Source organism: Carassius carassius, chromosome 26 (assembly GCF_963082965.1).
Source record: "Carassius carassius chromosome 26, fCarCar2.1, whole genome shotgun sequence".
NCBI lineage: Eukaryota > Metazoa > Chordata > Actinopteri > Cypriniformes > Cyprinidae > Carassius > Carassius carassius.
This window is the reverse complement of record NC_081780.1, coordinates 6,838,358-6,864,534: the sequence shown is the minus strand read 5'-3', so window position 1 is coordinate 6,864,534 and position 26,177 is coordinate 6,838,358. Positions and strand designations below refer to the sequence as shown.

Genomic DNA, 26,177 nt, shown 5'->3' with positions numbered 1-26,177 from the left:
ACTGTCTGTCTCATCATTATATTAATGCTTTTTTTTCTGGGAGATGGATTAAAACCATTTCAGCATGCTTTGTGAGACACAACCATGGGCATCTTTTGTGGTTTTACTGCAGAGAAATGAACCATGAAATTATGGGTTTAGTGAAGTATCCAATGCAGAAGGAAAGTAATAATTTGTGTAAACATCTCCCGCTGCATCTGATTCTATTAAGATTCATTTATAGACTCCACGGTGGAACCTAATCAGGCTTTAAAGATAATTTCAAAGACTCAGTTGGGCATATCAGTGTCCATGTCATAATTGTTTCAGTATATCATCATGCCAATCAAATGCCATCGATCATCGATCAAATCATTGATATTCAATTGGTCATATATTTAAAAACCGATTCACCAAGAGCTGATCTACTCTGTGTTGATAGACAAAATTTCATGGGTGAACTCCAGTCATTCCAATCGGAATCCATATGATTTGCAGTTTTAAGTATAAGCGAAATGTTCCCCATGCATATTTCACTTATGCTCAAGTAAAGCAAGCAGTTTGAAACCGGTGGACAATGGACCTTTTGCACACAAATTTCTACAAAAATTTCACTGATGAGACTCCAAATTATAGCTCTAATTACTAGTGATGCAAATAGTGTCTCACACACTGCGTTTAAATGTTAAACCACGACACTTGACCTTTAATTTTCAGATGAGTCCCAGTGTTAATTTAAACCCAAGAGATGCACAGATGCATGCATCCTTCTCTGTCCCTCTTGAGTGACCACAGATACCCAATCAGTACACTGACCTTCCAGAGTCATTCATCAAGTCGACCTTCTCACATAAAGGTCAACAGCCTTGCGTCCTACACCCGTTCCCAGGGGTTTAAGTTGCTTTTATTTATGTGTTTGTGTGCACAAGGCATAATCAAAGAATCTGGCGATTGGTTTTCTGTGATTCCCGTCTCGACTCCTGGGACTGGTTTCTGTCTCTGACTGTGGTCATGCACCAGCTGTTGAAGTGTGGTTGCAATCCTAAGCTCTCAGAGCTCTGGAATACTGCGCTCTGTCTCTGTTTTCTTAATCACGTCAAGTGTTTTTCCCTGGAACGGTATGGAGGCTTGTCCACACTCCATGCGCCAATGGTAATATCAATAAAAAAGTGAATAAAGCATTCTTGGTATGAAATGCGCAACTTGACTGAAGGCAGAAGACATCAGCCAGTGGTAATCCTACTGGGGGAAATTTATTTTTATATGTCTTGAGAGCGATGTTTGAGAGCCGGCATGTGATCTTGTGCCAATTGTTCTGTTCTAAAGCATTTCCATGGTTCTGACTGAGCGTTATACATTGTTTTTGCCCTCTGGATGAGTTTCCCATTGCTTGCAGAGATAAAATCTTGCTGTTTGTTTTGAATGCCAGAGTTTTATTAGTGAAGAGATTTCCAGAGGATGTTGTTTGCTGATTAGCTCAGGTTGCAGAGGACATGTTTCCTCCTATAAAGTTAGTTTTTGATTAATTCAGTGGGATATTACTCTTGTAGAGCAGTTGTTTCTTAAATAATAAAGTGGTTGCAATTGATGGTTAGTACTGTAAGGCATCAGCAGTATTGCATTGTAAAAAAAATTAAACCGACTTGTAGTCAAACAAAAGATTTGCATACGAAATAAGGTTTTTAATTCAACCCAGTCATCTACTACTGCCCACTTTTCTTCATTCTTCATGTTTTGTTCATCTGTAACAGTCCTTAAACATGACCCTAGAAATGTGAAATGGGCCTCAAGGGGGATTTACAAAGAAAACATCCATCTCTTTTCCAGCTGTGTGGCAAAATGCATGCTTAACAAGTTGTCTTGTGTATTGCTGTAACTTTGATATCTTGTAAATAAGCAGGGAATGTTTTGTCTTTGTTTCACTAAGTATTTTGCAGTATCTCAATTGTTGCACTCGGTTTGATGGTTATCTGGTGCACATGTGTGTTCTATCAATGGAGAGACTGTATAGCACTTTGTGGCTTTTAGGAGGAGTGTTTCATTAAGCGCCTTTGTGTGTATTGTTATTGATCGATTGTGTCAAAAAAACACACACACACACACACACACACACACACACTCTAAGCTTTATTACCATATGTGTGGTCTTGATAGATGTACAGATTATAAATAATTAATTAGCAATTCAGTGCTCATATGAAACATTTATACTGCATTTTGGTCACAATGAAGTTTTTGCTTCACTATCCATAATGATTGACACCTGTTTTGTTACCCAAACAGATTTTATGTAATTCTTAAAGTAAAATACATTGTCATCCACAAAAATATAACAAAATACATAAGCCGTCTATCCTCTTCATGACGTTAATGCTTGCCATTACAAGCCTTAATATTAGTTGGCAATAGACCATTTATTTTATCAAATCATTTGTTCTAGACATGCTCTCATGTCTTTTAAAATGTCAGAATGCTATTTTATTGGAGTTATACGACAAAGTAGGGCTGTGCAAAAAATTGAATGCGATTTTCATGCACATCTCATCAGTAAAGACGCTCCTGTAATTAGAAGTATATCTCCAGCATGTGCGTTCGGATCAGGGTTGCCAGGTTTTCACAACAAATCCTGCCCAGTTGCTTCTCAAAACTAGTCCAAAACTAGTCCAATCGCGTTTCCAGGAGGTTCCCCGATAAAAATTGCTTCCCAGGGTTACAATATAAGTTTTTTAGCAGGGTTGCCTTGGTAAAATTCGCATTTTAGGGGCTAAATATCACGTTATTTGTATTGGGGTCGCTTCGACCAGCGGACATGAAAATCAACCTCCTTGGAAACGCGATTGGGCTTGCTTCTAATCACAGGAGCATCTTTACTGATGAGATGCGCATGAAAATCGCATTCGATTTTTTGCACAGCCCTACGACAAAGAGTTTTCCTGAAATTGCCTTTTTATCAATTTGGAAGTAGGTATGTGGTCATTGGTGGTCTTGGAAAGAATTCAAGTCAACATTGAATTTTCTGTATATGAATTTCTCCAATCCATATGGCAGTAATCAGAATAATCCATGCTTATGAAATGATCAATTTACGCCATATTATAATTAATTTTAAATGTATTTTAAATTTTTCAAAAATATATAAAAAAATAATTAGTGCTGTCAAACGATTAATCGTGATTGATCACATCCAAAAGAAACATTTTAGTTTACATAATGTGTGTGTATTGTGTATTTTATTTTATTTTATATTTATATATAAATACACACATGCATGTATTTTTCAGAATTTTGTTTGTTTGTATATTACACTGTACACACACACACACACACATTATGTAAACAAAAACTTTTATTTTGGATGCTATTAATCGCAATTAATCATTTGACGGCTAAAATATAAAAATATATTTATATATTTATTTATTTTTATTATGTATATTTTATATGATTTAACATTTATGTATTTATTTATTTTCAATGTGCAGTTAATCCACATCAGTCTACACACACTTTATCTCATTACAGTTAGAGGCAGCTGGACTTTAAAACAGATCAATGCATTCACATTACTTTGCAGCTCTTGTCACACCCTGTTAGCATCTTCAGTCTTTTTTCCAATAAACCGGTTACAGTCCCTAATATCCACATTGGCACCAGAATATTTAGCATTTTTTTTTAAAAACTCCTCTAACTGAACCGCTGTCATTCAGCTCTGACTGCTGTGGGATGCAACATGAGCGATGCAGTGAAGAGTGACTGATTTAAAGAGGGTAATTTGAGATGTTTGGAGGCTAAAGAGAGCGCTTAAACCACATAACCCAACACAGAAATGCTATATTTTATGAAGGAGAGGCAGATGGGCTTCATCAAAAGTACCAAAATGAATTTTAAAATCATTTTGAGTGGTTATAGTGAGCTGGAGGCAAAGTGAAAGAGATGCAGAGTGAGTAATTGACTGAAAGATTTGATTTGCTGCCAGTGGAAATAGTTGCATTTTAAAACTCCGCATTTCTCCCTCGATGTGCTGTATTATTCCACCAGTGTAGAACACATGTAAGTTTTTAAGTTCAAACCTACCATCCCTATTGATTTATGCACACTCTATGGGAGTCTGTGTCGATGTGATGCTGTGTGTTGGGGGTTGATGCCTTGATTACTTGCAGATTTGCACGGGTTATCCTTCTGTGGCCAGCTTAGAGGAGCTGTCAGCCAACTCTGCACATCTGAACTGGCCAGTGACACTAGCCTCCCAATGGAGGATCATCTACAGTTAAATTTTAAGAGTAGTCTTGAAAGTCTTGAAAGAACTTACTAGCCAGTGTTGCAACAAAGAGCATGTCGGCTTTATTGAGCTTTACTGTGCTCGACTATTGGTTGTATTGGTGTAGATATACAATTTTGGGATCTGACCCTTTGTACCCAGAGACATCAAATAAATTGTTTCTTTAATAGAAAAGGACATTAGTTTTGTTCAAACATGAGTGGCTGGAGCAGAAATTTAATGCAGTAGAATATGCAATTACAATTAGATTCTCTATAGTTTGCCACTATGTGCCACAATCATTCATGGGATCACATCAAGCAGAATTTTATTGTGTGTATGGACTAGACTTGGACAGCTCCCATCAGTGCCACTATGAGGTAACTTTTGGAAACGTGAACCCCCTTACGTTCCCTCACTGAAGTCGTACCCGTGTAAGTCTGGATCAAAGGGTTCAGCAGAGCCATCGTTGAGTTATGAAGTGTTCACACATGATGAAAATCTCAGTCCTGAGGTCTTGCAGAGTTGAGGCATTTTTCCCATCCAGGTTAATGTTCCACAGACCTAAGAATATGGTTGCTGATGGTTGAAATCCAGAAGATATTTTGAATGTATGTGAAAACATGTTATCCATTCAGTCTTTGGCTGTTTACTGAGTTCATGGCCTTTATATGACTCATGGTTTTTATGGGTCTTGTAGAGTCTGTCTGCTCTGTTCCACAAATTGGACTGAGGCAGGCTTGTACTGATTTGTATTTATGCATTGACTTATTTATTTGAAATGACTTCTTTCTGACTTTCAATAGGCTGTTGGTTTTAGTTGGCATCCCTTACATTACTAATATAACAACTCCCTGCAATATTAATTTATTTTCTTATTTCTTTTGCTTCCCATTTCTAATATCACACTGCATTATTTAATCTAGTTGTTTAATTACATACCACTTTTATTTATTTTTATTTATCAAAAAAATAAATAAACTAGTTTCAATAGGCTGTTGGTTTTAGATGTCAACTTTCACATTACTAATAAACCATCATACTGCATCATTTATTCACTTAATTTCTATAAATATATTTTAGTTCTCTACTTGCTACTTTATTTATAAATGTGTTTATTTGAGAATTGCTTCAGTTTTAGTTTAGATTTTTGCATTACTTTAGCATCACACTGTCATTTATTTTATTTACTTTATTAATTTGTTTAGGTGCTTATTTACTTACTACTTTATATATTCATTTGGACGTTGCAAATTTTAAAAGGCATTTTGTTTTCGTTTTCAATCCTTACATTTATAATTGCACCACATTGTACCATCTGTCTATGATTTAAACAAACCACAGTTTATCAGAAACTACATTGTTTTACGATAATGCTGATTCATTCAGTTCCCAACAACAATAAAATCAACTTGGCTGTAAGTTGTCACTGTACGAGTCAGCAGCTTTCACTGGATCAGACCATCTCTTCCTGGGTGGTTCATTGGTCAGATTTGAGAGATTGTTTAAATCAGATCATCCGGCACTGATTAAAAAGTTGTATTCTATTCAATTTGTTTATATTGCAGTGCTTATTTACAAGTCCAGTTTTGTTTTTTTGCAAACCGCCATAAGTTTTTGTCTTCATAATATTTTCCATCAATGATGATAACTTCAGGCCGAGGGACCACACACACTTTAGCCCAGCGATTATGAGCTTGATCTGCACTGGTGTCACATTGCACTGGCATCTGCCTTCTCCCACAAACACATAGGTGGGCATAAAACTCGCCACAGTAGGGGGAAATTCAAACCCTCACAAGCCCCCACAGAGTACACACACATTCGTAGCTGTTTGCTGTCTTTGTGATCGATGACGATTGTGTATCATCTTTCGGCAGCTCCCGCTCTCTGCCTCCTCCTGTCTTTGTCTTGCTCTGTCTTTTGTTCTCTTCTCTTTCAAACACTTCCTCACCAGCCTCGTGTCGTGTTGGAATCAGGAGAGCACACAAAAATAAATCCTCCGTTCTCAATGTCAGTTCTGCATCTGATTGACAAATCCTCGAATGAATTGATGCCTTCTGCTCAGGTAGAGATGACAATCATAATCCCGTTGAGCTCAGAGAGTGTGTGTGTGTGGATATAAAGGACATCCATCAACATGGTGTCATGCCGTGATAATTGGGGCGGCTAGGTTGACCGGTTAATCACGGGATGATCATGGTTCATGTGGAGCATGTGGTCCTGGTCATCTGTTAGGAGTGAGTCAACTGAATCAAATCCCAAGCCTTGTTAGACGCTGCTGATTGTTTCTTGTATTGATCTTTTTTAATCTAAACCATCCAAGACCACCAGCGAAACTGCTTCTGTTTTGCATTTGTCTAGTTTAATACAGTTTTTCCATTACAAACTATGGTCAGTGTCACGGTCCAAGTCACAAATGTTTTTAGTGACCTATAATGCAGAATCGAATGTATTTTTCATTTGATGCCACAGCGTTTTAAATTGGTCAAAATCCTGAAACTTTATTTCCCTGGTTTGAATTAGATTATGAATCCCATATTTGAATGAGGTTTCAGACTTTTGGATCCCTCTGTAAATAATGTCTTGCATAACCTTTTAAAGATGCAAATAGTGAACAAAGTGGTTTAAATAGTTTTTAATTTGTGCAGCAAAGTGGTTGTGATTTGTTTTGTGTAAAAAAAAACCTTATTATGTAAACTTGAGTTTTACAGTTTTTGTCAACTTTGATCTCCATTTCCTCAGCATACCGTAGTAGTTTTGCTTTTTTTATACAAAAAAAATCCAGATGCAAAATAAATGGTTTAATACAAAGAAATACAATTTGCATATATGACCAGTTATAAGTCTGTTAGATGGTTTCCCTGGTTCCCCTCGTTTTTTTTTTTCAGCTTGATCTGTGCTAATGGTTCTCTGTGCTTGACATTATTCATGCGCATTCTGCCAAAGCTACCTGCAAGCTAATGAGGGCCTCTAATTTTGCCTTCCTGGATGGATTTTATAAATGACTTCAAATGTCACATCTCCATGCCCAGCTGCTTTATGAGTTCAATAGAGATTCATTAGGCCGTGTCACAGAGCGTGGCGGCAAAGTCCATCATCGCGTCTAGTCTATTCAGCCAAATTCTCCACACTCTAAAGCTCAAATGCATTTCTAGGTAATTACTCCTGCTTCAAAAGACACACCGTTTTTGAATGCCTAATTCTAGGGGATGTTTTTATAGCCTCTCACTTCGTAAAAAGAAAAGCAAACAAGACGAGAAGGAAATGTAAGGGTTTTAAAAGGCCCTCTGCTGTATTTCTCACACCTGTAACCCTCTAGCACTGAGCCATTAATGCATTTCCCATTATATAGACCCTCAGTATTTTTTTAGGATGTCGTTGTGAAAGAGTATTGTGAGCAGCTCTGAATTGAGGATATGTTTTCCAAAGAACAAAGAAAGCATCTAAAAATTCTCATATCCAAGTAACCTTCCCTGAGGGAAAGCTGCAACTTCATCGTTTTATACGTATGACCTGTACTACATCACTCAACCTACATTATCTTAATGATATACTGTGTGTGTAGGGTGGGGGCGATGTCTAGTGCTTTGTGTTTTTCCTTTTATTCTGCTCGGAGCGATAGGGCATCATTAGTAACCACATCCAGGTCATATTTCATTCCTATTCAAATCTTTTTAGGGTCTGCAATTCATCACCAGTCCGGAAGCAATCTGTTTGCTTTTCCTGTGTTTCCCCCAGATAAGAGGCGCATAGAGCGTTTCGCCTGCCGTGTAAAGAGATCTCCGTGATATGAGGACTTGTTTAGGTTCACTGTCTGCAGCGCCCTCATTGCTATGCAAAGCCATTACCGGTCAGATGATACAGTTAATTTATTGTTCAGGTGCAGAGGGTTTGTGTGAGGAGTGGAGTTTTTGCAGAATTGATTGTTCCCTGAAGTTCACACATAGTATTTTGTGTTTTATGCTTCCATTTTTTTACCACCTTTTTGTCTGTTTTAGATATTATGCATACTGTACATTTATGTAAATGCCCTATGTTTTGATTGGTTGTTTATATGTTCATGGTTGTGATGTCTAACCATCAGTGCTGAATAGTAACTGGTTGCATATAATCTGGATTATGTAATCAGATTCCAAAATTAAGTACTTGTTATTAGAGTGTATTATTTTTTTAAATACTCATTATCAGATTACAGTTACTTTTTATGGATTACATATTATTCGCACAAGTAAATGATTCATGATTTTTTGGGGGGATTTTTAAATGTCATTGTCGTTTTTCATGTTTATTAATGTTTTTTTTTTCATATAATGCAGGGATTCCCATTTTATCAGCCAAACCCATTCAAATTTAATGTTTACTTAATGTCTTTGAAAAAGTTAATTCAAATAATATAACAGAATATTTGCATGTTTACAGTTTTCTGATGTCATTAATGGTCAGACTGACAGGCAGGTAAACATTTTTAGTGTTTAAATTATTTTAATTTTACATTTTTTAATTAAATTTAAGTATAGTTTTGACCTTTGTTTTAAAAAAAAAAAAGACTTCTTCGTTGCCTTTTTCTCTATCACATTTTAGAAATCATCAGAAATTATATATCAACTGAAAACTTAAAATTTCTAAATTACATCAATATCATGTTACAAAATGTTTTCATTCATGAATTATACAAATTTAAGTCTGGATCATGCACTATAAAGTCTATGCTCAAAAATGTGAGTGACAGTTAAGGGGTTAAACAAGTTTAATTAAAACGTAATCTAAAAGTATTATAAAAATAGTTAGAATACATCACGTAACATGAGTAACCTAGATTAAATTACTAACTACAGTTTTCAATGTATAATCTGTAATCAGTACCAGACTGCAATTTGTAATTTACCCAGCTACTCATGAAGACTCTTTCTAAACTGCCTAGATTTTCAAATCTAGTTTTCATAAATGATGAGAATGTAATGTTTACCTTACATTCGATTTTAACTTGATTTGAGACATATTTTTGAAACTTTTGACCCCCTGCTTATTCCTCAATGCTGTTTTTCCTCTTATCTGGCTCACAGACAGTATTATTCCTCATGCGGTGTCTGGCTCTAGCAACATCACACCATCAGGTCCTGGAGTTTGTGTTTTATCTGGCCTCGTCTGATTTCAATAAACGGAAAGAAACCATATTTCAGAGTGGGATTTAGATAAACTCCTGCCTGCTGTGTTTATCTGTCTTGGAGTGTGTAAGCTCTGAATATCCCTCCGATATGACATTCATGGCCGCTCTCAGACACCATCTGTCAGTTTTTGATGAAATGGACATTTCTATCGCTCAATATGTTGCAAAGATTCACAGTGCATAAGTTAGACTACTATGATTCAGCAGTATGTAGCCACAATCTAATCTCTCTTTGCTCTTTTTTTTTTCCCCACCATCTTTCTGTCTTGTCTCGTTTCCTCCCCATTTTAGACATTATCTTCCATCTCTCTCTTGTCAACTCAAAGTGAATGTGGATTCCAGATAGAAACCCATTTTACATCAATAATGTGACGATTCCAAGTGAAACAGTGTTCAATTTTACCCATCAAGAATTGATTGGATTAAAAGTGTGCACCTCTAAATCTGAAAACAAAATGGTACAATTGTAAATTAATTTAAGTTTCATCTAATAAAAAGCTACAACTACTATAAGTAAAATGCAAGGAGTTGACAAGCAACCCCCCCCCCCCACCATCTGCTGTTTTAAATGCTTGTTCTCTATAAAGTCGAGTGGATGCTGATTGGCTGTCAAGTCCTTCACGTCAGCGTAGTTGTAGTTTTGTCTCCTATAAATAACCAGAACTCAAAAGATATTGTCTGATAAACTGGATTAAATGCTCTAAATTACTGTTTTCCTCACTGTACTCTCAGCTTCCTCTGAAGTTCAGTTTGTGTTCCTGAAAACATGCAGATGCTTATTTACAAGACGTTTTCTTGCCTCACTCAGAGAAGATTCCCTGTGGTGTTTAATAGAAGAATAAGTGGCAGATGAGTGGAGTATTACACAAGCTCTAAATCAAACCATGGCAGATTTCTAACATGCATAAGCCATTGAGTGTTCGCTGTTCTAGGAGCTTATGTGGAGTTTTAGAGGAAGAGGTTGTTGTGGGACACAGCTGGTTGCTTGCCAATTAGTGGATGTCCTGAAAAGTGTTAAAAAAAGAAAGCGAGGTCAGAGAGGACTGGATGAGGAACACAGACAGATAATGGAATGTGATAAATACTAGCCTTTCTCTTTTTGCCCTCATTCTCTGTGTTGTTCTCTTTCTTGTGAGTTTTGTTTTTAATGACTAGTCTGGGGCAGCTGGACAATGAAAGAGCTCCAAAAGAACCTGCTGTTCTTCATTTATGGATCTGTACACTTCACTTTACTCTGGTTCCCCACTGGAGTCTGAATACATTCAGCTGTCTTGTCCTCGAGCAGGTGGGAGCTTTTTAGGTCACTGTGACATCCAGATAACCAGCTTACCTTGTTCCTCCTGATAACACCAGACATGTATCATACAGATGCAAGACGAGAGCATGATTCTGAAATACAGAGTAAGACTTTTTATATAAATGTATATTGTAAAGCTTATAGTGAAAAATAACTATATGGGCCAAAAAAGTTTTTGTACACTTATTATATGTCACCGCATCTATCTGTCTATCATGAGATAAAGTAAGCTTGAGAGAGACCAGCTATTTAGAGTAATTGTTAAAATGGTACCAGCCACTTAAAGTATTAATAAAAATGGTTTCCTTTATTTGTTTACAAAAGGTACTTGATTTGTTATTTTGGAATCCAGTGCTTATATTATAATATATTATATTATATTATATTATACTATACTATACTATACTATACTATACTATACTATACTATATATTTTGATGAATGGATTTAAACCATCTATGGTCATCAGAAGCAACAGAGTTCAAAAGTGGCATCAAATTAGCATCAGTCTCTGGAGTGGTTCTTGTAGATTACATTTTGATTTGCCTGATAAGGCAGTGAGTAGACAAACACTATTTGTTGCTGGGAGAACCGGGCAGTGTCAGAATTTAATCAGGGCCATCATTTATCACTGCTGAGTAGACAGTGTAGGCATTAGCTTTTAATTAACTCCTCAGACTCAATTATTGCATATCCAGACAACAGAAAATGAGGACTAGGATCCGCAGTTGATAATATTTCACTGCCTGGTTACTTCCCTGTAATGTACATTTTGAGCATGCATTTGTGTTGAAATGCAATACATTCCGGATCCAGGCACTCGTGCCCGGTTGGGTGGCCCTATAAATCCAGCTTTAACTGGATTTTATAGAAGCCATTCATGTTATGAAAACTATTACTGTTAAAGCTCCAGTCATTGCCTGGTAAGAGCATTTGTGCTCCATTCACATTTTATATGCAGGGAAGGCCTGCATATATATTTTCATTAAAAGCACCTCAACGGAGGGCCAAGAAACACTTCAAGCTCACACTTTTCCAGATGTGCAGCTCAGCATCCATCACAACGTTCAGACGGTGAGACTTTAAAGGGTCTGGACTACGGGAAGTGAGGAAATCAGGGCTTTTTCAGGCTTTTACAGTAGCAGGTTTGCAAAAGCTGTAAAGTATTTATGTTGTCCCACATAATGTATAATATAATAATGTTAAAATGTGTATAATTATTTTATATTATTTTCTCTGAATTTTTATTTTACATTTGATGTATCTTATTTTATTTTGTGTAAGATAAACCAAACTTGGCACTAGCTACTTAAAATATTTTTACAAATAAAAAATGGTCTACTTCATTTGCTTGTAGAAGTTACTTGATTGGTTATTTTGTTATCCAATGCATTTAAGTGTGCTTTAAATGTAAGAAGTGGTACTATCTGAAGGTTTTTGGAGTATAAAAAACATACCTGCTCTCAGCTTCTTAATTAGTTTCTTAATTAGGCTTGATTTATTTAAGTCTCAGAGCTTTTAAGCGGTGAAATACTCTATTTGAAAGCCAGGCGTTCTGATTGACTCAACTGCAGTGGTTTTATAAGGGATTGATTTCCTTTAACTGTGGTTCTCTCTGTGGCTACCTCTGCCACTGGGCTTCTTATGGACATCATCCATCATTGAGCTAACAAGACTTCTTTGTGCTGAGTGAAATGGCTGTTCCATTAGCAGGACATCGCTCTGGGATTAGCCCAGATGGCTCGTGCTGGAGATGAGTCTCGGTTCTGCTGTAGCGAGGAAGCTCTCAGATCAGTTGTCAAAGTGAGAAGAATCGCGGATACTCACTGCGTCTGTTAAGATCATTAAAATGATTGTGAGTCAGTGCTGTTTGTATGAGGGCCATCATAGTTTTTTTTTCTCCCTTTATCTGCAGTTGCTGTCTCTTTGAATTTGAATGTGAGAGATCTGTATTTTTCTCTCAAAAGCTTCATTTTAGATAGTGATGCTTCAATTAGGGTAACTTTTCTGTTCCCTAGGATCATTTTGAAAAAAAAGTTTAGCTTTTTATTTATATACTTTTTTTTTCAATTGTCTGTTTATTGTTTATTATGTATCCTTTGTATTTATTCATTTATTTTATATATATAAAAAGATTATTTATTTTCAAGTTTATTTTTCTATGTATTATTTATCTGTCTGTTTATCTAGGCTATGTTTTTACAGTGCCCTCCAATAATATTGGCACCATTGGTAAATATGATCAACGAACGGTATGAAAAAAATGTCTATTGTTTAACCTATTTTTTGTGCAAAATATAAAAAAAAACTATGCTCTCACTGAAAACAAACAATTGCAAACAAAACACAGTTTTATAAAAAAAAAATATATATCTTTGTTAAATGTGTGCCACAATAACTTGGCATCTTTTTAGTCCTCAAGTCTTTGTGCTGCCAACCTTTGCCAAGATAATAGCACTGAATCTTCTCCTGACTGATGAGTTTGGAGAATACATGTGGATGGGATCTGAGGTCATTCCTCATAACATAATCTTTTCAGATCCTTCCCTCCTCTTCAGTTCACCCCGCACATTTTCTATGGGATTCAAGTCAGGGGACTGGGATCGTCAGGGTAAGACCTTGATTTTGTGGTCAGTAAGCCATTTGTTGTTGATTTTGATGTATGTTTTGGATTATTTCCAATCATGGCCCATTTTAAGCTTTCTGTCAGAGGCAATCAGGTGTTCATTTAATGTCTGTTGATATTTGGTAGAGTCCATGATGCCATATATCCTAAGAATATGTCCAGGTCCTCTGGCAGGATAAAGAGCCCTAAAATATTAAAGACCCACCAGCATATTTAACTGTGGGCATGAGGTACTTTTCCATAAGGCTACCTCTCTGTGTGCGCCAAGCCCACATCTGGTGTTTATGGCCAAAAAGCTCAAATTTTGTATTCATCTGACCATAGAGCCCTATCCCATTTGGAGTTCCAGTAAAGTCTGGCAAACTGAAGATGTTTGAGTTTATTTTTGGATGAGAGAAGAGGCTTTTTTCTAGAACCCTTCCAACACTTTGTGGGCATGTAGGTGATGTCAGATTATGGAGACTCTCTCACCCCTAGACCCAACTAACTTCGCAGCTGCAATTCAGCGGTGATTCTTTTGGCCACTCAAACCATCCTCCTGACAGTGCTTTGGGACAAAATAGACACACAACCTTTTTTCAGGCTGATTCATAACACTTCCAGTTGAATGGAAATTCTTAAAAATAAGCCCTGTTGGTAGGAATTGGCATTTTCAGTGCTTTTGCTATCTTATTGCCACTTTGTGAGGCTGAACAATATTTTGCCGCACATTACAACTACTGTATGTTTTTTGATCTTACCCATTGTGATGAATGAATAAGGGAGTTTGGACTATACATGTTACCTCATATTTATACCCCCTATATGAGCTTTATTGTATGAATTCATAGGGGTGCCAATAATTGTGGTGCACACACATTTAACAAAGATGTTTTTTTTTATTTTTTGTTTTTTTATTAAACTGTGGTGTTTGTTTGATTTCAATGAGAGCTGATATTTTGTTAATATTTTAATCAAAATATTAAAAGGTTAAACAATAAAGACCTATTTACCAAAGGTGCCAATATTAGTAGATGTCACCCTATGTAGTTTTTATCTACTTTTATAAATGATTATTATTGATTCATTTATTTTGTTAAAGAGAAACTTGCCAAAAATGTTATGGTCTTGCACTTTTTTTCCTAGCATAATAAATCTAATTTTTAAGTAGTGCTATTTTTCTTTCTTTATTTATTGATGTATGGGTTTGCAGTGTCTTTGGTAAAACGTCTTTTTTCACAGTTTTTAACATCATTAAATTCAAGGAGCTGTTATATTTTGGTCTAATTAAATGCCCTGGATCACTGCATGCTGTCGCTGTATGTTCGTAACAGGCTCTCTTGGCGTGCTTTTCTCCTGTAGCTGTTGTTAGACTAATCAGGAAGTGTTCTCTGAGCAGATGAAAGAGTCCAGCACTGAAGGACACTACCGTTTCACTGCTCCACCCCAATCCGCCAAAGCCTTTGATGGCTGGAAAAAAACTGTGCACTCTGATTGGCTCTTATAATTTTTTTGTGCTCATGAATGAGTTCCAGTAGACAAGAGGGTTAAACCTTAATCAAGATCTCAGCCTAGTTAAATGCTCATGCCATAGTTGGCTTTAACATCTGGCCAGCTGTGAATGCCTAGCTTTGATCACTGCCTCTTTCCTGCAGTTTTTTGCTTTTGTTCACTGCATGACCCCTATAGATGCCTTTAATGTATGTTGATGAATGGTGGCACTGAATTGATAAAAGTTGGTTAAAAGATGCCCTTTAATTCTCAAAATATTAGTCAATAATACTGATATAATTTCTTTGACTTGCATTACATTGTCCAAACAATTAAAAGTTTCTTGTTGAAAATCCATTCTTATGTAGACACTTTATATTGTCTACAAAACTAATTTAAAGCATTTAAACATAAGCCTTCAGATTACAAGAAACATACATTTGGCCTTTTTTTTTGACTGGTTGTGTATATGTTGCATATTTAACCCTTTAGATGGATGACATGAGATATTGCTTCTGATTAAATGTGCAGCGCTCAGTGATTTTGTGGTGATGTTATAGCCAGAAGCCATATGGGAGAAAGGATCAGCAGGATCAGGCATTTCTGCTGTAATGAGTTTATGATGTATTTCTTGATGTTGTGCACCGTACACAACACTGACGTCTCCTCAACAACTGAAATATGGGCTGGGTGATGTGGATGTGGGTTTAAATCATTAGAAAAATCTGAAATATCGGTAACACCTTAAGAAATCATAGTGTTTAGTGAATGCGGTGAAGAATTGCTTAAATGTGCTAGCAGTTTTTTTTAGGTGTTTTACTACATATTTTGTGATGTCATTCTCTGTTGTGGAGATGCTTTACATACATCATATAATTTAGCTTTATGACCTAATGGATGTTTTTACACTTGGTTCCTTTAAAGAAATTGGGAACTCTTGCCGGTATGAATTAAATGAAACCAATCCATCATAGTGGTCCAGCATTTGTGAATGCGGTGACATTTATGAGAGTGTTTTTGATACCAATTTTTCCCAGTGTTGTTTTCTATACAGCGTTTATGAATACTTGCCAGCAAGGAGTTGTAAAGGCTGCAAATGGGATGTGCTTGAATCTGTTGGAAAACATCATTGTTTATAGAAACTTCTCCATGTTAAGCTAAGTAATGTTTTAGTTAATTTATTTTTTAAGACAGCAATACAGCTGATTGCTTTTCATTACTGAGTTTGTTAAAAGTAAGGGTTGCACACATCTCTGTTGGGACAGGTTTAAAGTGATTAAGACCTTGTCCTCCAGCTGTGTCCCTAAAATACTCTGGCTCTATGATATGCCTGTAATCTTGTTAGCGTCAGATTAACACCGCAGCCATGTTCCCCCTGTGCAGGGATGCAAAACCGCTCCAATGCTCGGCACTAATCTGCCAATATGAGGTGCGACGCAGTGTTTTTTTTTTAACATCTGCTTTAATGTGCTTTTGTTTGACAGATTAACTTCAAAGTTTATTTGTATAGCGCTTTTTACGATACAAATCATTGCAAAGCAACTTTACAGAAAATTAAGTTGCTACAATATTTAGTAGTAGCTTATAAGTGGTGACTGTCAGTATATGTGCATATGACAGGAATTTTCAGAAAAATTAACACAAGAAATAGTCAGTCAGACGATGAACACTATTAACAGCAATTATTATATGATGCAATCACGCTTGTAGCAGTATTTGTTAGTTCTTTATGTTGTTTCAGGGTAAGCATCATCTGAGGTCCTCTGAGGGGTCAGCATCATCTCTTCTCAGGTGTTCTGGATCCAGACTGGAGCTTGTGTAAATCCTAGTTACCACGGGATTGATGGTAGAATAATATCTTTCAAAAATTATCATTGATGATGATGATGATGGTTATAATCTAGTTTGTAATAATACATAATGAAATTGTGATCACATAAATAATCATACAATATATAAAAATAATTAATAATAATAATAATAAAGTTTTTGTCACCTCTGCTTTATTGTCCTGTAATATAGCTGTTTGACATGGTAGAATAAGATCTTTTAAAAAAAGTATTACTAATAATAATATAGTATTGATGCAATAATTTGTAATAATAATTATTTTTGTAATAAAAAATAATAAAAGGTTTATAGAAATTTCAACAACAATAAAATATAATAATAATCCTAATATAATAATAATTATAATAATAATAATCAACATCATCATTATTAAATCTATTTTATTTGTGAAAATAACAATTTCATACAAACAAATTAGTTTATGAAATTATTATTAATTTAAATCAATAAAAATATTTATGTATTTTATTTCCTGCAATGTTTACATCTAATCAAAGTTCCAGCTGAAGCTAGTCTAATATAGGGCCAATTAATTGTTTTGGAAACCCACTGACTATTTTATTTTAAGAATTTGTACAATAACTGCATTTATGCTTCTGTGCAACATAACTAGTTCTTGTACCCTGAATTGCACGTTCAGTCTGATTACTTTCTTAGCACAGGCTATGATGGAATTGAATAACGACTGAACATCAAGCCGCCCTCACGGTCAACTGCATTAACCTTCTGAACTCTGTGACTGAGAGGCTTTGTGAGGCGACTCACAAGTAATTTACAGAGATTATAAACACTGGAAGCTGAAAACTTCACATGTATGTGGTGTAAAGTGTATTGCCAATGAAGCAGGGATAGATGCTCCAAGATAGGACTGCATTTTTCCAGTTCCTCGAGGAGACAAGTGACGCTTTCTGGATTTTAGGAAAACGTTAATTTACAGGCCTTCACAACTTGAGTGTGTTTCCTCCTCAAGGTCCACGGATAAACCTCATAACATAACTCGGCCTCATTACTGCTATTCAAAACAACCAGCTTTCTCAGGCACTGCTTATCTTTGGGTCGAATAAGGAATGGTAAGTGGAGACATAGACTTGCTTTAAAACTTAAATATTTTGGAGACACTCAAGTGCTCAGTGTCACAGCTGTCTACCGATGAGCATCTTGGGTTATATAAATTTGATTGGACCACACAAAATCTATACACACAGGGTACGTTTGTTTGTCTATCTACATCTTTTGCTTCTGAGTGTGTTTGTAATAGTTTTAGAGCAGCACATGCTGTTTGCTAATACCTTCAGTTATGACCTCAGAGCAAAGCTGTAATCTGATTTACCATGGCCCAATTAAAACAAGATTACCTCATAATCAAACGTACATGACATAAGCATCTACATAAACCCAGATAAGAGTTAATAATGTACAATTGTTTGCAAACACTGTGGTCCATTTCTGAAACGTTCAGGAAGTGCACAAAGGGCTACACTGATTTCATCTAAATGTAAAAAAATGTAAAGCAAATATTCTTTAATATATTTGTTATGAATTATATATTATAGAATTATATATTATGCATTTTTAATTGTATTTGTTCTTCACTTGGCTCTTGAATAGACTGTTAATATAATAAAGAAAATGGCAATATGTGGAGTTACAACTGTGAAATGTGGCGTCTGATGGTTTGTGACCTCACTGCAGGGGCCATAGCGTGATGGCGGCCGTCGATCTCTTCATTTTCCCAGCATTGTGTTTCCTGAGTCGAAAACAAGTGCAGGCTTTCTCATGGAGTCACAGAGAGCTCTATAGACAGAGATATGGGTCACAGGAAACTGCGCCACTTCTACTGAAGGCTTGATGTATTAACTACCACTGAAACAGACTGGAAAAGTGTTATTCTCTCTATTTTTTTTAGGGGCTGGGGGGGGGGGCGGTATATTAATTTTTTAAGATATATTTTTGTTGGATGTTTATTGCATTCCATATCACTGTTTTCAAGCTACTGTAAGATTTTACCTATAACTTTCTTTTGTTTTATTGTATTTCTAGGATATATAGAACCTTGTTGGCCTCAATTTTTTATTCTTTTGTATTCTGAGATACAGTAAATATGCCCATGTTCATTCCCCCGTGGCTTTGGCTTTCAATCTCTCATCCTTTGGAGATCATTGTAATTTAAATATTCAAATCAGCTCCACTCCCACATCATTGCCAATCACAAATGAAAAGAATACATTAAACTGATGAATACATTAAGAAAGCGCATGTATTGTGCTACTGTCACTGCAGGGAAAGCAGGATAGTGATGGCTTTATTTAAAACACTGTGAAATACAATGAGATCACAGGTGCTATTACAATTTACTGCAAAGCTGCATTAGAATGCCATTATGTTAAAACTTTATTTATTGTTATACTTTATTTTTAAATAATTTAAAATCTATTCTTTTTATTTTAAATTATTGTATAAATCGCCATCAGCTGCTTTCAGATGGAGTGGCTCTTAGCCATAGTTCACTGGCAAGCTAGGCAATATCGTGTTCATAATCACAGATGAATCAATCGCATGCGATTTAATTGCACAGCCCTATTGTAAACACCAGGTTTATGCCACTTTTATAGTGTTCATGTTCTAAATGTCTTTTTATGCAGTATGGCACCTATTTATGTTACCTTTTTTTCTTCTTTCCATATTATTTAGCCGAGCAATCAAAACCAACCAAGACCTCCTACCAGACACTCCATGGACGAACATCCTGTACGATGACTTCTGGGGCACTCTACTCACCCACAGCGGCAGCCACAAGTCTTTCCGCCCCCTCTGCACTCTGTCTTTCCGCCTCAATTATGCCCTGGGCGGCTTGGACCCTCGGGGCTACCACCTGGTCAATGTGGGCCTGCACTGCTGCGTCACTGTGCTCTTCACTACATTCTGTCGCCTCCTGCTGGGCAGAGGACCGTGGAGCCTTTTGGCGGGTCTGCTCTTCGCCTCTCACCCCGTACACACTGAAGCGGTAGCTGGGGTGGTGGGGCGAGCAGATGTGGGTGCAGCCTTTTGCTTCTTGTTGTCCCTGATCTGTTATGGCCAATACTGCCGTCTCAGGGCCAGCACAGCACACTCGGGCAGGGTTGAATGGCGGACAGCGCTGTGGCTTGCTGGGAGTTTGGGTGCTGCTGCGGCTGCTTTACTGTGGAAGGAGCAGGGAGTCACTGTTCTGGCCGTCTCAGCCGTTTATGACCTCTGTGTTGTGCATCGTCTGAGACTCCGGCAAGCGGTAATGATGGTGCTGAAGGTGAGAACTGATTCTCATTGTGTGAATCTGCCTTAAGTCCAAGCAACAATGCAACAGGAACAATGAGGTGGTACAAAACCAGGTCCTGAAACTTATAAAATATAATTTTATAAATATAACTGATATAAATCCAGAGTCTAGTTTCAATTTATTTCAGCTTATGCTCAAAGTTCCTACCTATCTTGGAAAATGCATGTTTGTAATGCAAGAAAATTACCCAGATGTCTTGGAAAATGAGATGGCCTTTAATTTTTTAGTGTAATGTTATAATAAAACTGTTGATTATGATTACAGACCTTTAGGCTTGTAAGTGCATTTCCAAAAAAAAGTGAAATCACTATGACTCAAGGTTATTAGCGTGTTTAATTTTTTTTATTGAAATAAAATATAAAAATACAAATTATAAGAAAAAGAAAGTTACAATGTTGTCTTGGTAACTTACTGATATAAGTTCAAAGTAAAGTGCTAAAAGTACTAGATGGCAATAAATAAAAACATAAAATGTAACTGAAACTAGAAAAAAATAGTATTTAAAAAAACAAAACATTCCAAATATTAATAATTATAATAATGATATTATAATAATACTTTACCTATCACTAATGTTCTTGAATAGAATGTCTTGTAAAATAAAGGAACTGTCAAAATGGCTTTTACTTATTGACATTTTTATATAAAGGAGTATTTTACTGTGTTTCATCCTGTTAATGTTACCCTATTAAACAGACAGATGATAAGCGTTGCATTATGGCAAATGCCATTTAGCTGTGCAGTGATTCTGTGAGAATTATCACACTTAAACTCATGATGTGTTCTGTACAATATACAAAGCTAATCTTTAAATGTCCCTTTTTATCAATATTATAATAAATGGGATTTTTTACAGCTCTCCTCCACCCGTCTCCAGACAATAATACAAGGGTAATCTTACCAGTCCAGACTCTGTACACAGATGCCAACCCCGCTGCACATCTGGGCTCTTTATCGTGGTCTCTCTGCCCATGTCTCCGGCTTTTCTTGCTGGTAATCACGAGGCGCACAAGAGGGGCGACAGGGAGAGATTACAAACCCTCCAGACGGCCACGAGCGCATGGGAACGCAAACAGAGGGAGAGAAAGGAGGATGAGGAGGAAGAGTAGAGAGGAAAGGAAACCATGCCCTCACTTCCTCTCTTTCTCTTTATCAAAGTACTTTCTCGTTTACTCTTAGTCCCATGGTGTAAAATTGGCTCATTGGCTTTCAGTGCTTCAGAGGGGCCTCATTAAATTCAGAAGGAACGGTCAACAATAAAAGATCCCACAGGATCTTCTGAAATGGTTTCTGAACAGCGAGGCTCTGACTTTGCATATTTAATGCCACGCATCTTAGACTTTAAATTCACGCGGTAATGAATGCGTATCAGGGTAATGAAAACAGATAGGGTGCCCTCATTGATATTCCAGAGGCTAAAAACACCCCTGATATATGATATTGCTTTGATTTGAGCAGAATGCGGTGTGAGTCTAAAACAATACTCTGTAGATTAGTTTTGAGGTTCAGCCATATGAGTGCACAATGCAGATAGAGGGCAATTTTTCATCCCATTTGCTCTCTAATCGGACGGAGATGAGATAAGGCTCTGTTGATTGTCTGGAATGCATTCTGCCCTTTTTCTGAATAGCACATGGCTGCTGGTTTAGAGCAGGATCTCCACACCAGCAGCCAACCTGTCTTATTCCAGAAAAAAAGAAAAAGAAAATGCTAATTTGATTATTGAACTTTTAAGGGGGAAATGCAAAAAGTAAAAAAAACTGATTAGCAAGGTATATGAATCTTTCAAGCTTTACAAGGAATTCTTCGTAGTCGCTTTAAAAAATAATTCAACGATTACGCACAGTATTTTGACTCATTTGTCTCAATGTTGTGCAAGTGGAAAGATTTGCAAATAACAGTCAACAGTTTGATTAATGTGGCATAATTTTTGCTGTGACAGGAAATTCAGCTGTGAAATGATGCTATGCATCACACACTTCCTTGAATGCAGTTCATTTCTGGTGTGTAATGACTTTTAGATGCATGAACTGTCTGAGGTGTTATATATATGAATGTTACTTAGACTGTAGTAGGTCTACTGTTGTTGATGCTCCTACCTTTTTCTTGATGTTAAAAACTGAAAGATCCTGATTGAATTTGGGCAGTGTCCCAATAGAGAAAGCTGCAAACCCACAACCTTCATCACGAGTGGCATGATTAGCAGCAGCTAAAACAAGCACTTCCTTTGTCCTCTGCAGCGTAATGAGTTCAGTTCATCAATGTCCTCCAACGCCCTGGCTATTTCTGTTTGGATTTTGCACTAAATGCAGAGGTTATTCTTTGTGTTTTATGCATTTTTTTTTTTTTTAGTTACTAACTTTTATAAGCAGAGAAGATCATTATCCTGCAGGAAAATTGCTATTTGTCTAGTGACTGTCTTTCACATCTCCGTTGATAAGGTCTTTGTCATCTCCAATCTAGGATTGATTTTCACAGTTTAGTACAAAAGAGCGGGAACGAAAACAGGTGATGAAAGAGTGTTCATTTATTACAACCCTGAACCATAGATTGAAGTGTCAAGCTCAGTGGAAGCAGAGGATCTATTGTGGCTTTAGTCCATAAGTTTCTGGCCCGTTGTGTGTGAAATAAAGAAATCGATATTTGTGGCATCTAATTTCCCTGGTCTTTGAGCTCAACTTCTCCAGTATGCACTCTGTCAATTGTCATGCTGTGCCCAAAGAACCATTTATATAAGAAAATATTTTTCAATTTTACACTCAAAGAACTGTTCAGTATGCAGGATGTAGTATATAGTATAAATGCAAAGGAGTGCCTTTCCTTTCTTTTCTTTTCCTTTCTTTTTTCCTTTTTCCTTTCCTTTCCTTTCCTTTCCTTTCCTTTCCTTTCCTTTCCTTTCCTTTCTCCAACCCAAACTTTATCTGAGATAGGAAAATCCTAGTCCTTACTATCATTTTAAGCTGATAAACAAATATAGAGATAAAATAAAACAATTCCGTTTTTATTTTTCAAAAATAATAGAAATTAAGATTATATTCACCACACAGTTTTTTTTAAATCTTAATGTTATTTCCACCATTGTTTTTTCAATCTCTAAATGCAGTGAAACAAAATACATCATGTGAGATGTGGTGGAAGTTACATTGTGGTGGGATTTTTCATGACAAAAAAAAATTTAATTTCTCCTGTTACAAAACTATGTCCACAGTTAAATGTTGTTACTGGACCAATTAAAAGTATCTTAACCGATGCATTTCATTCTCTTCATTTCTAGGGGAAGAACATGAGCTTGCTGGTCAGTCTAGCATGGCTTGTTGGTTGGGGGATGATTCTTCTTGCAGTTCGGTTTTACTGGATGGGCAACAAGCCTCCAAACTTCTCCAACTCTGACAACCCTGCAGCCGACTCGCCTCACTTCCTGACCAGAGCGCTCACTTTCCTGTACCTGCCAGCTGTCAATGCCTGGCTCCTCCTCTGCCCTGACAAACTCAGCTTTGATTGGTCAATGGATGCAATTCCTCTGCTCAGATCCATCACTGATTGGCGAAACCTTCAGTCAGTTTTGTTTTACTTAGGATTTGCTCTTCTATCATGGTTTGGCTTGAGAAACCCATCGCTGCAGTCCCCTAAAATCAGTGATAGCAATGGAAAATCACATATGAGCAATGGAAAGTCTGCAACTAATGGATACAGTCATAATCATAATGACAATCACTACAGGGACTCAAACTCCCCCCCCAAAAATGGATATCATAAACCACCCAAAGCACCTCAAAAATCTCTTCCAGCCACGGAGAGTGTGGTGGTCTTTTCTCTCGGACTGCTGGTTTTGCCCTTCATCGCAGCCACTAATATGTTCTTCTACGTGGGCTTTGTGGTGGCCGAGAGGGTGCTGTACATCCCCAGTATGGGTTTCTGTCTGCTCGTGACCGTAGGGTTGAGGAGCATGTTTGTTCGCTGTAGGTCGAGACGCTCCAGAGCGTTCCTGCTGGGCTGTACTGCATGTCTGCTGCTTCTCTACAGCCTGAAGACTGTGAGGAGGAACCAGGACTGGCAGAGCGAGGAGATGCTGTACAGGTCTGGCATTGCTGTAAACCCTGCTAAAGGTGAGCTTGGAGAGCTTGGCTTTTGCAATATCCGATATGATAGTACTGCCAAAGTAAATACTAGTGAATTTTCTTTTGTCTGTTTCTCTTAGCTTGGGGTAACCTGGGTAATGTTCTGAAGAACAAGGGAAAGATGGCTGAGGCAGAGAGTGCGTATAGAAATGCTCTTTATTACCGTGGAAATATGGCAGATATGCTCTACAACCTGTGAGAACACAAACACAGACATGTTTTTTTTTTTTTTTTTACAACTACACCGCACTTAAAATGTCTGAATGAGGTTGAGGTTGCATATATATAAAAATAAAAGAAATGAATAAAAATATCAAACCAAATGGCTTGAAAACAAATGATACTAACCCTTTTTTCATAATTAACTTGATCTTTGGTCTTTTTCTGGCAATGGTGATTTTTGATTTTAGTGGATGCATCAGATTAATCATGAAAATGTTTGACAACCAGAAGATTTTTTTTTTTATCAAAGGTTTTTTGCTTGTTTACTTTTTTAAAAATAAATGTATAAATCTAATATGTAACAATAATAGTTCATTTTTTTTATTGAATGCATTGTCATTCATGCATAATGTTACATAAAGTGTTCAGATACTTATATTTAATTTGAGTTTGTGGTACTCTGTTCAAACTTTTTTTATTTTGTGAAATTTTTATACAAAAATGCTGATAAATACTTATTTAGCTTGCACTAAGTTTTTTTTTTTTTTTTTTTTTTTTTTTTTTGTGACCAGAAATAAGCAAAGTATTTTGCATGGTAGAATGCACAGCTCTCTTACTGTATTCACAGGACAGTATTTCTGGTGTTGGTTTTCTCAAGGTCATACAGCACTTTATCTGAGCCAGTTTTCCATGGCAACTGCTGTAATCACATTAACATGGCATACAGGGCAGCAGACATGAGCAGATGTACACAATTATGGATATGTGCCATAATATTGCTCATTGCTCAACACTACACAGCATTTAATTTTTTTTTAAGGTTGCCTCCAAAATTGCAAAGAATAGTTAAGAGACTTTTTACTGGGAGAGTCATACTTGGCATTCAGAAAATGAGAGTGGGAGTTTGAGGAGCAGTGAAAGTGTTTGCTCTATCTCCCACTCTGGGCTTGTGCATGTGACAGGATTTCATTAGTTCTTATTTGCAGACTCGTGAGACACCTCTAACATTCATTAACTCTGGAGAGGAGCACAGACCTTAGTGTTTCTTCACATTCTTGTTCTTGCAACAACCTCTTACTTCGCATATCATTTCTCAAGCTCAAAAGCAATGTGTGCTTTATTTCACTCAGTGGTTTGCTGCTACAGGAGAGCGAGCGATTCTCAGAGGCTCTGCATTACTACAAACTGGCCATCGGGAGCAGACCGACTCTGGCCTGTGAGTTCAGCTCTTCAGTTTCACCATTTTGACCAAACAAAGTGTTTTTAATTACTTCTCCCTTTGGCCTCTTTCACAGCTGCATACTTGAATGTGGGCATCATCCTGGTCTCCCAGGGGAATATCGAAGAGGCCAAGCGCACCTTTCACACTTGTGCTGACATCCCCGATGAGAACCTGAAGGACCCTCATGCCCACAAGAGCTCCGTCACCAGCTGCTTGTACAACCTCGGCAAACTGCTTCATGAGCAGGGCCAGCACGAGGTACAGTATTAATTTGTATCCGCAAGAATTATCAGTTTAGATGGATGCAATTATGTTCTTGTTTGAATTGTTCCATGGTTGTTCTTAATTAACAGTTCTCGTTATCACATTATGACTGTTTGTTTTTATTTGTTGTCCTCAGGAGGCGCTGTCCATGTATAAAGAGGCTGTGCAGAAAATGCCACGACAGTTTGCGCCACAGAGTTTGTACAATATGATGGGTCAGTGTTTATTTCTCAGTGCATTCAGATGTTTTTATCTGAGATTCAAAAACACTTACATGACACTCTAAATAAATTATTTGCATTTAAATTTAGTCGTTTAGCAGATGCTTTTATCTAAAACTACTTACAAATGAGGACAATATAAGCAATCATAACCAACAAAAGAGCAATAATATGTAAGTGCAATGATAAGTCTCTATTAATCTAATGTATACAGTAGATGGCATCT

The 26,177-nt window shown here is 36.8% G+C and overlaps 1 protein-coding gene across 1 annotated transcript in view; it reads left to right on the top strand.

The window, feature by feature from the left end:
- The window catches only part of tmtc2a (transmembrane O-mannosyltransferase targeting cadherins 2a), a 31,303-nt gene that overhangs the window by 1,180 nt on the left and 3,946 nt on the right, over positions 1-26,177 (top strand). The window contains exons 2-7 of the mRNA XM_059510925.1: positions 19,343-19,934; positions 23,239-24,070; positions 24,163-24,277; positions 25,375-25,460; positions 25,540-25,724; positions 25,867-25,945. Of these exons, the coding sequence (XP_059366908.1) occupies positions 19,343-19,934; positions 23,239-24,070; positions 24,163-24,277; positions 25,375-25,460; positions 25,540-25,724; positions 25,867-25,945 (1,889 nt within the window). The remainder of the gene's footprint in view (positions 1-19,342; positions 19,935-23,238; positions 24,071-24,162; positions 24,278-25,374; positions 25,461-25,539; positions 25,725-25,866; positions 25,946-26,177) is intronic.